The sequence below is a fragment of the Carassius carassius genome, chromosome 33 (assembly GCF_963082965.1).
Source record: "Carassius carassius chromosome 33, fCarCar2.1, whole genome shotgun sequence".
In the NCBI taxonomy this organism is placed as follows: Eukaryota; Metazoa; Chordata; class Actinopteri; order Cypriniformes; family Cyprinidae; genus Carassius; species Carassius carassius.
Window position 1 is genome coordinate 28,887,843 of NC_081787.1, and position 15,660 is coordinate 28,903,502.

General features: G+C 40.0%; 1 protein-coding gene across 1 annotated transcript; it reads left to right on the plus strand.

Annotated features, from left to right (window-relative positions):
- Nucleotides 1-237: 237 nt before the first annotated feature.
- On the plus strand, nucleotides 238-1,188 carry LOC132114379 (uncharacterized; the record flags this gene model as incomplete). Its single annotated transcript, XM_059522480.1, has 1 exon — nucleotides 238-1,188. A coding segment is annotated over one exon (951 nt), but the record flags the coding sequence as incomplete, so codon positions are not given.
- Between the last annotated feature and the right edge of the window lie 14,472 nt (nucleotides 1,189-15,660).

Here is a 15,660-nt window from a genome sequence, read left to right on the forward strand (position 1 = left end):
CCCAGGAGTTCTGGAGAGAGTCCGCCAGGACGGAGTAAGTCTACTTCTTGTAGCTCTACACTGGCCGAGTGGAATCTGGTTAGCGGACCTGATTCATCTCCTCGACGGTCCTCCCTTGGAGATCCCGATCAGGAAAGACCTTCTATCTCAGGCCGGGGGCACTATATTTCACCCCCGGCCAGAGATTTGGAAGCTTTGGGTGTGGCCTCTGAGGCGGCACAACTCATAGAGAGTGGTCTCTCAACTGAGGTTGTGGAGACCATTCTTAGCTCCAGAGCTCCAGCTACGAGGAAACTTTATAGACTCAAATGGAATGTTTTTTCTTCTTGGTGTTACCAACATCAGTGTGACCCCGTCCACTGCTCTGTTGGCTCAGTTCTTGAGTTTTTACAGGACCGCTTCACTTCTGGTCTTTGTCCATCCACCTTTAAAGTTTACGTGGTGGCCATTTCGGCTTTCCACGCCCCAGTGGGTGGTGCATCTCTGGGTCGTGACCCTCTTATCTCTCGTTTCCTTCGTGGCACCTTGAGGCTGAGACCTGCAACTCGTACTAGAGTGCCGGCCTGGGACCTGGCTATAGTTTTAGAAGGCCTTTCTAGGGCTCCTTTTGAACCCCTAGATTCTGTCTCTGAGAAGTTTCTTTCCTTGAAGACTACCTTTCTCCTTGCTATTTCGTCCCTAAAAAGAGTCGGAGACCTTCAGGCTCTCTCGGTTTCTCCCACCTGCCTTGAATTTGCACCTGGGATGGTCAAAGCATTTCTCTACCCTAAGCAGGGATACGTCCCTAAGGTACCGACCGTTGTTCCGAGACCTATTTTTCTGCAGGCTTTCTGTCCTCCCCCGTTTGCATCATCGGACCAGGAAAAGTCTAACCTCTTGTGCCCGGTGCGAGCATTGGACACTTATGTTCATCGGACTTCTTTTCGGAAATCCGATCAGCTGTTTGTTTGTTTCGTGTCACCTAAGATAGGTCTTCCTGCCACTAAACAGACACTTAGTAAGTGGATAGTTGGGGCTATCCTTCTTGCCTATGAGTCTTCTGACCTACCGTGCCCTTTGGGGGTCAGAGCTCATTCTACTAGGAGTATGGCGGCCTCTAGAGCCTTATTATCTGGGGCCTCTCTTCAGGATGTTTGCGATGCGGCAGGCTGGTCCTCTCCACTCACATTCGTCAGGTTTTATAGCCTAGACCTGGACGCTACTCCCGGGTCTCAGGTTTTTAATTCTTGAGCCGTTGGTTTTTTTCTGGCTGACACTCAAGCACTTGTTATATGGCGGTTTGGGTATTCTCATTCCCAAAGCGTTAGCGACGCATCGTCTCTCCCTCGATGGGGAACGTCTCGGTTACGTCTGTAACCTCAGTTCCCCGAGAAGGAAACAAGACGATGCGTCTCCCTGCCATACTTCCTTCGTTCCTGTGATCGACTTGCTTCGGCACTGTCGAAGCTAACACCGGTTGCTCCGGTTGGGGTTTTTATCAATTCCTGGTCGTGACGTCACTCCTGACGCTCACTCTCGCCATTGGACTAGTTGACATGGATGCTTCAGACGCACTCACGCAGAATGCGTTCCCAAAGCGTTATCGACGCATCGTCTCGTTCCCTTCTCGGGGAACCGAGGTTACAGACGTAACCGAGACGTTTTGTGTCGGTTTTGTGGTTTTGTGTGGACACAGATATTTCTTGAGATGAGATGAGATGAGGAGGGGGGGGGGTAGGATATGGAAAGCTCTGGCTTCGTGTGGACGTAGCCAAAGTGTTTTGAGGTTAAATATTTGACCCAGAAATGGTCTTTAATATATATGTCAGCAATGTTATTGTTGTGAGTTTCATGTTCGTTAATATTCATTTCTGTAATGTTGTTATTGTTTATCTTTTCCTCATCGTTACTATGCACTTAATATGTTTGAGATGGATAGAAATTTCATTGCTATGTGAATTTAGTCTTTTCCAAAATGCATGTTTGCAATGTAGCTATTGTTTGATGTTTTTAATTGAGACAGTCATATACACTTCTAGTGTGTGTTTTTTTTTTTTGATCAAATGTTTGACCTAGCAGTGATGTTGTGAATTTCACGTTTTTCAATATTGGTTTTTGTAATGTAGCTGTTTTATAAATGTATTTAATTCTAAGTAAATATGCTTTAAAAAAGATGTTATTTTGTTTTATTCAGTGTTAAACACTAACAGCAAGGTACATTAGTGTTAGTTTTTCGGAAGTATTAACTGTCCATAGATTGCACTTGAAAAAGTAGCTATTGTGGCTGTTGTTGGTGAATTAAATATATATATTTTTGGAACATATTTTTTTCTTTGTATCTGTCAAAATAGTACAAGATTAGGCTAATTCATTATATCAAATAAGGGTTAGCTTGAACTGGTTCTTCTTGAACCAGTTCACCAAATCGAACTGAATCGTTTGAAATGGTTCACGTCTCCAATACGCATTAATCTACAAATGACTTAAGATGTTAACTTTTTTTCACGTGGCTGACACTCCCTCTGAGTTAAAACAAACCAATATCCCGGAGTAATTTATGTACTCAAACTAGGGTTACCACCTGTTCTGGTTTTACCGGGATAGTCTTTCTTTTTAATTTATCCACTCTCATTCAGTGTGCCGGTTTTCAAAAGGCAACGTGAATATGTATGTTCAATTTACTATTTTCTCACTTGAAATAGCCTATGCATTGTGCACAGAGTGGTCGGTGTCTCTCATAGGGTGTCTCTTGTGTGTAGAATGCACTATCATTGGCTCTGGGACGGGCATGTCATGTGAAATGACGTAAACTACGTCTTCTAGCACGTCTGTCTTGGCAGCTAGCCAGTTACTACAGGTGGCAAATTGAAGCAGTGAAGAAGATTGTACGTCGTCAACATTGTTTGTTAGTTTCAACATGGTCAGCGAGATGCAGGAACGAAGATGACAGTGTGTCAACAACAACTGACAGGCCAGTAAAAAATCAAATGAAATGTTCAACCTACTTTAATAATGACTGGATGAAAAATGACAATTACTCCACATGGCTAAAGCAAACACCAGGCGATCCACTATATGCTACTTGTCTGTATGCTCAGTTAAAAGTTTAGCAGAGCAACTGAATCCACCGAGCTGTTGAAAGTACGTTAGTTGCTTTTGTTTTTTCCATACCAGTCAGTAATGCCTATGCATAGATTGTTCAGTTATATAGAGGATGTTTGGTCCGATAAAAGAAACAGACTGTCAGTTGCAATGGTGAAGTCTGAGCTTCAGATCAGTTTCAATTTCAAATTGTCATGCACTGAATACAAGATGAATACATAGATAGAAGACTAGGTAAGCTAAGGCCTGTTTATGTATGATTTTGTTATTCCAATGTCTGATAAATAAAATAAAAGTGGCTATAAATGTGGCTTAGGTATAGTAAATGCAAATCTAATCATGTCATCCCTCTACTTATTTCTTTAGCAAAGAGGAATCAAAAGCAAGCACATGCACCAGTATCTAAGCAATCAGGCAAACTATAAGTTAAGGAAGATAAGTGAGAATACTTGAGACGTTTAAAATATTCACGAGTATGCACAATCTTACTGCACAAAGGCCAATTTTGTCTTGTGGGTCTAACGTTAATGTCTAATGGACATTTTCACTTGTGAGCAAAGTGGTCGGTTAGGTCATTGATATGTCCAGATTTTTTATCAGACATAGGTGGCAACCCTAACTCAAACAGTACACTGACTGAACTGCTGTGAAGAGAGACCTGAAGATGAACACCGAGTCGAGCCAGATAACAAACAAAAGATTAAATTGTTCTCGAGTCAAGAACCGTTTCTGTCAGACGCGTCCGATTCGAGAACCGAGGAGCTGATGATACTGCTCATGTGTGATTCAGGGTGAAGCAGACTGACACACAGAGCATCTGAACCGAACTGATTCTTTTGGTGATTGATTCTGAACTGATTCTGTGCTAATGTTTTGAGTGCGGGTAAACTGAAGGCTTGAATCAAGGGCAATCATTGCCAATGACGCCATTACGTCGAGCGCAAAAGAACCGGTGAACTGTTTTCTTCAACCGGTTTATTGAATCGAACTGTCCGAAAGAACTACTGGTGATCCGAAAACTGATGCAACCGGTTCTTGACTCTTGACTCAGTCAGTGTACTTTTTGAGTGCATGCATTACTCTGGGATATTGGTTTGTTTGAACTCAGAGGGAGTGTCAGCCACATTAAAAAAGTTCAACCATTTCAAACGATTCAGTTCGATTTGGTGAAATGGTTCAAGAAGATCGGGTTACATCGAATGATTCGATGATATCACTAAACTGCAGTGAATTTTTATTTTTTTCTTGGCTAATTGACAGGTTCTATTATTGTTATTATTATAGCATATTTTAATTGCTGCTGGACAATAACCATATATAAGAAATATTTGTAACTTTATAAATAATTATTTTCCTATATTTTCCAGTTTTTTGCCATTTTTATCACGTAATAAAGCAGGAAATATATTTTATATATTTCTAAAGGCTACTGTAATAAAATTATCTATCAATCATTCAGCACATTCCGCATTCTTCATATACTTTATTACCTGGATATTAATTGGAAAAAAAAATTACCTGGATATTAATTAGAAAAAAACTATTATAAACTCACACACGCAAAACCATATATTGTCGCAATTGTGTGTTGTCTTCACGTATCATCAGTCAAAACGTTTCTGCGTTTTATTCAGCTTAGCTACAGCAATAGCTGAATGCCTTTGTCCGTATTAGGGATTTCTTGGCAAGTCAGAAGTTATTCACTTCTATGAGTCTGTGTTGAACTTTCATCATGAGAGCATCCCCCAGCTTCGAGTGTGAATGAAACATACACATGAAAGTGTTTAGTGCTACATAATGTTCCCATTGCCTTGATTTGGATATGAATAAAATGTCAAGTCATGCTAATACCATCTTGCCTCTTTGAATTTAAATCTAGATTTATTCACACTGGCCCTTGAAAATCTCTTATTCTACTCCCATGCACCCACAGATCATGTTTTCATGCCATTTGTATACACTTTTTAATGCTATATTTTGTTATATTGATATTGTTTTATTTGTTTGTTTGTTTTTTCTCATCCAATATTTTAGTGAGGCAATGCCCCTGCTTGAAGTGAAGTTTTGCTCACCGGGAGCTTAACCTTGTTGTAATGTCTGTATGTCTTCTGCCTCTCTGGGAAAGAGACTCAGACCTTGGTCAATCCGCTTTGTCTCTCTAGGATGGAGACTCAAGACGTGCTTGCATCTTACCGGACTAAGACTCTAACCTCCTTCCTCACAGGCTAGAGGTTCAGAACATGGTTGTATCTGTTGCTGCCTCAAAAGCTGGAGACTCTGCTGTGGTCTGTTGATGTCTCTGCCTCACGAACAGAGGCTCAGAACCTGAGTGTACTGTATCTGTTACAAACTCACCTTCACAGGCCAAAGAATTAGAAGTGTCTGTTGAAAGGGTACCGTTATCACTTTTCAATGAGGAGGAGATTGCAATTTGGTGCTTCTCTGTTTCCATCAGTGGGGGAACACGGTGTGGTGCATCATCGTCTGTTTCATTACATCTTTTAGATTTTTCTGTACCTTTCTGCCATATACATATAAACTGACAGTCACCACTGATAAGCTACTAATACTAATTTTTTTTCAGGACTATTTAACCTTTTTCGAATCATAAATTGTAAATAAACTGTGTGTTTGTGTGCACTGTAAGTGGTAAAACGTTTACCAAAGTTTCGTACTGTTCTAATGAAGTACAAAGCATATTTCTTTCAGTCAAACATGAAATCCATTAATTGATTGTGGAGAGTTTTGATGAACCCTGGTCGGGGTTGCAAAACCAATGTACAGTAGGTGACAGCTATACTGTATCCCTGCTTTTTGCTTTTTAAAGCTCTGTGTTACTAGATTATCATGGGTTTTTGCACTGCTCTCTTTTGAGGAATTTGGAGCTCACAGAGTTATTCCCTGCATTACACCAAAGACATCACAAGGCCTAGCAGATATATGTGCAAATATCTGCGAAGATTAGCTCCATCACACAATGCAAACATCTGAGCCATGAGAAGCATGTGTTCACCATATTCCATATGCTAAATTAACACATACCGCTGACATTTGCTTTATTGCAGCATTCAATAAGTGCTGAATGATTTATCCATTGGATAAATTTTTTTTATACAATTAGGTGTCCAAACCGCTCTCAGTTGCATTTGAGCTCGGCCCTCAGATTCTTAGCTGAGAGTCTTTTCATAGATTTCATGCTGCTATAAAGACGTTCTGTCTCAATGTGTCGCATCTAACTGCAGCACATACAGAGGCAGTACATTTGGTAATGCTGGGCTGCTGTTGGGAATGAATTGGTGGTGTGAGGTGCTCAGAACACCCACTCCATGCTTTCATTAGCAAGTCGACAAAGTAGCTCCAGTGATCAATACCTAAGAAAATGTATAGGCCATAATTAATGCAGGGATTTCTGAAAAATGAGAGCACAACTTTGGGCCCTCATTGTGTAATTAATCCAAGTGCTGCAGGGGCACACCTTGTGTCAACAGCATTAAAGGTGCATTTCTTCTCCAACAGATAGAGTCAAGAGCAGAATTTAAGTATTACTCTGACTGAGCCTTGGCCCTGTTTATAGCTGCTAATGTTTCCTCTCTAGGGTGATTCTGTTTCATGTGACCAGCTGAGAAATTGGCATTTGCATCTGCTAACATGTCTCAAATGCATGATTTTCAGGATTTTCTAAAGGGGGGTGGGGGGGATCTCCGACTGTATGACTGCACTCATCACTTATTACATCAGGGTATTTCTGTGTGTTGATAAAGTGCAAAAAAAGGTATTAAAAAAAGAAAGAATTCTAATTTGCATAAATCCTCATGAAATCTGTCATTACACTACAATTTGTATCAATTTTGTAAATTAAATGGTAAGATTAAAACAAGATTGATAGAAAAAAAAACTAAAAGTAATCTAAAAAGTAGTCAGAATACAATACCTAAAATGATTAACCACGTTTGTTACTAACCACAGTTTTCATCATGTAATATGTAATCAATAACAGACTACAATTTGTTAGGAATCTACCCAGCTCTGTATCTAACCTATCCATCCTAACCACTAATAATGATGTTTAATTCCCTACACACTACTACAGTACAGAACGTTTCTCATAGCTGCTTATCATCACATATATTGCCTTCAGAGACCAGCTAACAATATTTGCATCATTTGCAATGGATCCACAGCAGACAGATGCAAGAGCGCATGCATGCATCTTAAGTTTTGGTAGCAGATCCTCTAGGGACAAATATTTCAATATTACAGGGAAGTGGGATCCCTGAGCTGTTACCCAGCTAAACCTATAACTTAGACTAACACCACAAGGAACTTTTGGAGAGGAAGAAATCTGTAAACTGATTGTAATTTATGAAAGAGTTCACTGGCAGTATACAGACAGAAATGTGGTAACAGCACAACTATCACTGTATCTTTAGAAGATATCATAAAATCTGTTTAGTATTTAAGTATTTATCTCTCTCTGTCAAGTCCAAAGTCATTAATTGACAAAATTTCAATTCAAAAATCATATCTGCTCTTCCTAAATAAACAAAGGCAGTCTATAACATCAATCCAGGTGCTATTTTTAGTTTTGCCTGTTACCGTTTGACGTGCATCAGAATTCCTGAGCTCCTGATGTATGTTTTTTTTTTTTGAATCTCTAATGGTCCCCTTCACTTCAAAGCCCAGTGCGACTGCCAGCATCTGGTAATGAAGTTGTCTTTGTGTGGCTGAAACTTCAGAGGCAGGTTTAATCTTTCTTGTAACACCTATCACCCCTGCAAGCTGCTGGTGTCTCCCCCATGATGCGGGCTACCGTCCCTCGATACAGCATCAGTCTGCTAGGCGCCATGTGCTTGTGATGAAACATTGCCAGCAACCAAATGTTCGTCATCAGCGATGAGAAATGGAGAGCAATGAATATGAAGGTCATTCATTCCAGTTGTCACATCGATGTACACAGCATTTCATACAATACAGAATGTTCCATAGCAGCTTCACAATAATGAACAGGAAAATGCAGTTCTATCAAAGTTTACATTCACCTTGCAGAATGTGCAAGATGTTAACCATTATAGCAAAATAGTAGGGATCATAGATACATACTGTAGTCCACAAGATAAAATAATGACTGAATTTACACAAAATAAATATATATATATATATATATATATATATATATATATATATATATATATATATATATATGAAAACCAAACAAGCAAGCCCAGCCCAGGTGAGAAAAATACAAAAGTACAACACAAAAGTAATTTAATGCATTACTTTCCATAAAAATATAATTAAATAATGCAAATACAGTTACTTTTTTATGGAGTAATGCAGTATTGTAATGTATTAGTTTTGAAAAGTAACTTTATCTAACACTGCAGATAACATTAAATATACACGCTCACATGTACACAAATATACAGTAAGATAAAAATATATACTAAAATACTATATAATTGTCATGGACTTGACTACTGTGTCGAAGCGAGGAGTGAAGGAGACGTAGGAGATTTCACCATGAACTTTATTTACCAAATAGGAACTAGGAACACACGTAAGAATGGTGATTGATGTTTAAGACAGCACGCTAGACATGGAAACACACTAGGCTTAAATCATGGGACTAATCAAGGAACAGACGAGGGGATGAATGGGACTCAGCTGGAACATATTGTTGATCTAAAATCAGTCTTTGTCCCCTTACAATTCAATCACAGGGCCGAATACCAGTTGCCTTGTCAAAAATCTTTATTGACATATGTATCAGGCATAGGAGAGAAACTTGTTGTCTTTGCCAGCTGTATGTTCTTTCTCCGTTTCTCAGTTTCTCTGAGGCTTTAACAGTGACCATAGCTTATATACCACTGACCAAATTCCTTACAAGGTACAGAAACATGTTGGTTTGTTCAAAATAGAATGTATACTTCATGCTTACATCAGTTGGTATATTTATACATACATACATTGGTGGAAAGAAGAAGCCACCCTATGCATCAGTGGAACACATTACATGTACACACGTTCCTTCATGCACACATTCTGGTATGGTCAAAATTAGCTCCTCTCCCTGTGTCTGTCATATGATCCTACATGTTCATGCAGACTTTAACTCATGCACTAAAACTACATCATACACTAAAACTTCTCAAATAAATATAAATAATATTAAAATAATACATTTTTTGGTCTACAATATAGAACTAAATGGGGACAGAATCAGGAAGGACCAAGGGGAAAACCAGGACATGAAGCACGTGGGGACTTTATTCCCCCCTCCCCGAAGGCACATCAACATGCCAGACAACATCCAATGGCGAGGTCGGGAATGCGCATAGAAGGCCCCTCAGGACAGGCCTACACGGGATGGCAGGCCTCCAGGGCGGTACTCATTACGGGACCCATCTCGGATCAGGCAGTTCGGGGCACCATGGCAAGCAGGGAACTCAGGAGGCCATGACCGAGTAAACAGTTCAGGAGGCCATAGTGGAGCAGGCAGACAAGTAGGCCATGGCAGGGCAGGCGGCTCGGGAGCCATGGTGGAGCAGCCTCCGAGGCCGCAGCCCCAGCCCTGCCCAATCCTCTTTGGCTGGAGCCATTCTACACCTCACCCCTCCGAGGCCCTCCGTGGGCCAGACACAGGGACTGTGACCCTCTCCGGGCTAAATTCAGGAACGGGAGCCCTTCTTGGGCTAAACTCGGGAACCGGAGCCCTCCGTGGTCTAAACTAACGAACAGGAGCCCTCCATGGGCTAAACATGGGAAAAGGGGCCCTCCGTGGGCTAAACTCGTGAACAGGAGTCAAGTCAAGTCAAGTCTCCTTTATTTATATAGCGCTTTAAACAAAAAAGATTGTGTCAAAACAACTGAACAACATTCATTAGGAAAACAGTGTGTCAATAATGCAAGATGACAGTTAAAGGCAGTTCATAATTGAATTCAGTGATGTCATCATTCAGCTCAGTTTAAATAGTATCTGTGCAATCATTTGCAATCAAGTCAACGATATCGCTGTAAATGAAGTGTGCCCAAGTAAGCAAGCCAGAAGCGACAAGCGGCAAGGAACCAAAACTCCATCGGTGACAGAATGGAGAAAAAACTTTGGGAGACACCAGGCTCATTTGGGGGGCCAGTTCTCCTCTGACCAGACGAAACCAGCAGTTCAATTCCAGGCTGCAGCAAAGTCAGATTGTGCAGAAGAATCATCTGTTTCCTGTGGTCTTGTCCTGGTGGTCCTCTGAGACAAGGTCTTTACAGGGGATCTGTATCTGGGGCTCTAGTTGTCCTGGTCTCCGCTGTCTTTCAGGGATGTAGAGGTCCTTTCTAGGTGCTGATCCAGCATCTGGGCTGGATACATACTGGATCCGGGTGACTGCAGTGACCCTCTGATCTGGATACAGACTGGATATGGTGGCTACAGTGACCTCGGAATAAGAGAGAAATAGACAAATATTAGCGTAGATGCCATTCTTCTAATGATGTAGCAAGTACATCAGGTGTTATGGGAAGTGTTTCCGGTTCCGGTTTACCTAATTAATGCAGCCTAAAAATCCTTTAACAGATTTGGATATTAAAAGCGTGTTAGTGTGTTACGTGTAAGCCAGGTTAAAGAGTTAGGTCTTTAATCTACATTTAAACTGCAAGAGTGTGTCTGCCTCCCGAACAATGTTAGGTAGGTTATTCCAGAGTTTAGGCCCTAAATAAGAAAAGGATCTGCCGCCCGCAGTTGATTTTGATATTTGAGATATGGAACGGCCTGCTGATTTGACTCGGAAATGGCTTGCACTTGTTGTGTTGGTCGGTGGGCTTGACTGGGGAAAGGCCTGCGGAACTGTCGGCGGACTGGTTCTGGCTCGGGACCAGGTCTACGTGGTGATGGTAGTTGGCCCCGAGCCAGAACAGAGAAAACATGATGGTGTCATCCAATGCCATTGGGCGGGGAGCCTGCCGAATTCCCAGGCATACTAGAAGAAGGGGAGATCTCAGCTGGCTAAGGCGGTGAAGCGAGCGGCTATTTCCATGGCCGCTGGGAGAAACAACTAGGAAAACAAAAACAAAACGGGGAGAAGGGGCGCTGTTTTCTGTTTCGGTGCTGTCTTCTGTCACAGTGTTGCCTACTGTGTTGGAGTGAGGAGCAAAGGAGACCTAGGAGACTTCACCATGAACAGTCTTTATTTACTACATAGGAACTTGGAACACACGTAGGAACAGGGATCAACATTTAAGACAGCACGCTAGACATGGAAACACACCAGGTTTAAATCATGGGACTAATCAAGGAGCAGACGAGGCGATAAATGGGACACAGGTTAAACAAATAGAACTAAATAGGGACAAGAACAGGAAAGACCAAATATGGGCAAAGAGGAAAACGGGGGAAAACCAGGACATAAAGCACGTGGGGAACAGAACACACAAAACACATTACAAAGTCTGACAATTATACATAAAAATAAATAAAGAAATAAAGAAAGAAAGAATAATAATAATGTAAGTAAACATTTTCATGCCTTGTGTTTGCAAAGTTATATGTTTATCGTGCATTGGTGCTATTCCGCTACTTATAATGTGCTGGAACAGAGCAACATGGTCACAGCACATTCTCATAAAGATGCATTCCATGTCTTCACGTCCATCTGAGTTTGTTCTTTCAAGGCAGCATGGTAAGACCAGTCTCCAAGAGAATGCAAACCCATTCTTAGAATTAAAATATAGCCTATGTTTTGCTGATTCAAGGAATTCATTCTGCTAAACACTATTGAAGACATATTGCTTGGCGGTAGAAATATAATTTTTTTATTCATAAATTATTAAACTTTTGTTTCTGTGTGTTTATTTTATGAAACTCTGGTGTGTGTGGTAACCGCTGTGTAAACATGATAAGCTCAGTGAAGCTGTAGTTTACAGTGATTTTTCAGAACAGCCCCTTAGCTATTCTACAATCACTGTAAACCACAGCTTAGTGGAGCTTATTGCTTTATTTAATTACCATTTTATTACAACATAAGTGTCACAATTTGGACATTGTTTTCCGTTTTAACTGTTTTCCTTTGTTGAATTGGTTGTCATGGTTATGCATTTGATTATTTTCAAGTGTGTCTAGTTATCACTTGTATATTAGTTCAGTTCTGTTTGTGTTTCCTTTATTCAGTTTCGTCAGTGTTACACTGTGTGTTGGATTAAAGACTTTCATCTTCATGCATTTGTTAACAGAGTAGCGTGACAGAAAGTCTGTTCCTATTATGCATCTCGAACTATAAACTGTCATATGATAAGTAACTGTATTTCCTTCTGGTCTGAAGTTTTGATAACACCGGTTTAAACTAATGTGTTCGGTTTAAAGTTACCATGAACATTGTCACTGGAAACTACCATACTATTAGTGCAAAATTGTAGTTGTAGTTGACATAAAATATTTACTCTTTAAATTATGTATAGAAACCTACATATTAAGATATGATGTTAAAGGCTGTTCTTGAGTGATATAATATATTACATAAAAAAAGTTATAATTTTATTATAGTATAATATAATAAAATGCATAAAAATTAAGAAAGAAATACTTAACCATACACAAATACTTTTGATTTAGCAAGATATTTTAATAAAATGTAACTGCATAATAATAATAAATATGATAATTGTCTCAGTGTCTGGGTTGTGTTCCCTTGGTGTCCTCCGTTCCCACGGTTTCTTTCTTATTATCACTTCCTGTTTCCTTATTTGGTCACCTTCCTCCTTGTTTTAGTTAATTGATTGTTCCCCACCTGTCTCCAGTTTCCCCATTATCCTTTTGTGTATTTATACCCGGTCTGTCTGAGTCTTTGTCACGGAGTCCTCGTCTTATGTGTGAAACAGTTCATAGTCTGCTCTTACCGTGTGTTCTTGTTTTGTGTTCATGTTTATTGGATTTCCTGGTTTTGACCCTGCCTAGACTGTTTACCCCTTTGGATTTGCCCTTTTAATAAATCTCACACCTGCATTTGGATCTCTCCTCGTTTTTTGTATCACCGCACGTGACAATAATAACAAGGATCTCTGTTCTATGTTTTCCATTTTCATGTGTTTGTCATGTTTCCTCACCTGCCTGTACCGCTCCGCTACTCACCTTAGAATTATGTTCAGTTATTATGTTTCACCTGTTCCCAGTTGTTCTTTAGACTCTATTTGTTCATCTGTTTGTTGTAGATAATATTGTCACTGTTACTGATTATTCTACTAAGTATTCTTCTGTTTTCTGGTATTTTCTGCTGCTGAACTCCTGTTAGCTTTCATATGATCCCTGTCTGTTCTGTGGATGTTGTGCCAGACTTGCAAGCCATAACAGCACTGCTTATGAAGGGCCCAGGGAACTCTTTTAAGCTTTTCATTATGGTACAATGAACTTTAATGGTTGTGAGCAAATCATATCAGTTTATGATTTGACAAGGTGTGGCTTTACCTTTAAACAATCATCTAAGGGTATGTTTACTTCAATGAGCATCTACTGTGCTAATGAAATGGCATTACTATGGATTATTTGTCATTGAATACATTTAGTTTGTGACAATTGTCCCTGCAGGTCCTCTTTATATATATATATTTTTTTTTTGTATAAAATTTAAAAATGCAGCTGTGCGGTTTATAGTCTCTCATTGGATTTGTGTTTTTTTTGCTGACTTTGGCATTTATTTTGAAGCCATTGGGCCGTGTTGACTACAGCCAATAACCTTTACAGCGTTTACAGCCTCAAGCAGGAGAGGCACAGAATGTGTGTGACGTTAAAGAGAAATGCTGAGGAGGCAAAAACCTCCCTCCTCCTCACTACAGCTGACCTACAGCCTCCTTTAATTTACAGCTACTCAAGTCGCAGAATACGCCATTTTGTATAGTGTTACTGAGATTTAATCACACTGATAGATGAAGATGTGCTGCAGTTTACAAATGGAGAGGCACATTCAGGAGAAAAAGCTGAATGGGAAACCGAGAATGCAGTGTTCTACAGCACTTGTTTCTCATTGAAATGAACAGTAATCAGTGTTTCATGATTATTAGATTGTGCTGTGAGGTGACACTGTGCTGCATTCAGGGTTATTACAGTTTCTTGTGAGTGTATTCATACCCCTTCATTTTTTTTGCTTTGTTTTGTTGCTGCCTTACATTAAAGTGCTTTAAATTAGTTTATTTTTTTCCCCAACATTCTACACTCCATACACCATAATTGTGAAAAAAAAAAAGTTTTTAACATCTTTGCAAATTTATAAAAAAAAAAAAAAAAAAAAAAAAATGATTCCATTGCATATATATTCATTACCTTATCTGGGACAGTTCAAATTTAGCTCAGGAGCATTCATATTGCTTTTAGATTGTTACTACACTTCGAGTGAAGTTAACCAAATTCAATTGAATGGGTATGATTTGGGATGGCATACACATCTTAATAAAAGGTCTAATAGCTGACAATGCATTTCGGAGTAAAAACCTAGCACTGAGGTCAAAATAACTGCCTGTAGAAGTCAGAAACAGGCTTGCATCAAGCCAAACATCTGTGGAAGAGTTCAGAAAAAAAAATCTGCTTCATTGAAGGGTCACAGAAGTATGTACTCTGTTACCCTTGATGGAAGAAGTTTGAAACAACCAGGACTCTTCCTAGAGCTGGCCTCCTGGCCAAACCGAGCAACTGATGGAGAAGGGTTTTGTTTAGTGTGGTGACCAAGAACCTGATAGTCACTCTACATGAGCTCCATGATCATATGTGGAGATAGGAGAAATCTACAGAAGGACAAACATCACTGCAACACGCCACCATTCTGGTCTTTATGGCAGTGTGGCCAAACTCAATCCTCTCCTCAGTGAAGACACATGAAAACATGCTTGGAATTTTCGATAAAAGCACCTAAATTACCCCCAGACTCTGAGAAACAAGATTATCTGGTCTGGTGAACCTCAATTCTAAGCACCATGTTTGAAGAAAACCAGCTCTGCTCATCACCTGCAGAGTAGCGTCCCAAAAGCAAAGTGTGCTGGTAGTGGCCTCATGCTGTGGGGCTATTTTTTAGCAGCAGTGACTGAGGGGCTGCTCAATGACCCAACATATTGAGATAGCCTTGATGAAAACCCAGTCCAGAGCATTCAGAAGCTCAGACTAGGCAGAAGGTTCACCTTCTAACAGGACAGTGACCCTAAGCACACAGCAAGAGTAGCTTATAGACAACTCTGTGAATGTCCTTTAGTGGCCCAGCCACTGCCTGAGCTTTAACCCAATCAAATATTTCTGGAGAAACCTGAAAATGTGCATCTGCCCCCATCCAACCTGACAGAGCGTGAGAGGTGAAGAGATGAGGAGAAGAATGGCAGATAATAGCCAAACCCTGATGAGCAAAGCTTGTCGCATCAAACAAAAAAGACTTGAGACTGTAAAGGTGCTTCAGCTAAATATTTAGTTAAGGGGATGAATACTTATGCAATGTACTTATTTAAGTTTATTTATTTTTTATAAATTTACAAAGTTGTGACAATTATGTTTTTGCTTAGAAGGATTTCCCATTGATGTGAGGAAAAAAAGTAATTTAAAGAAGTTTATCACAAGGCAGAAACATT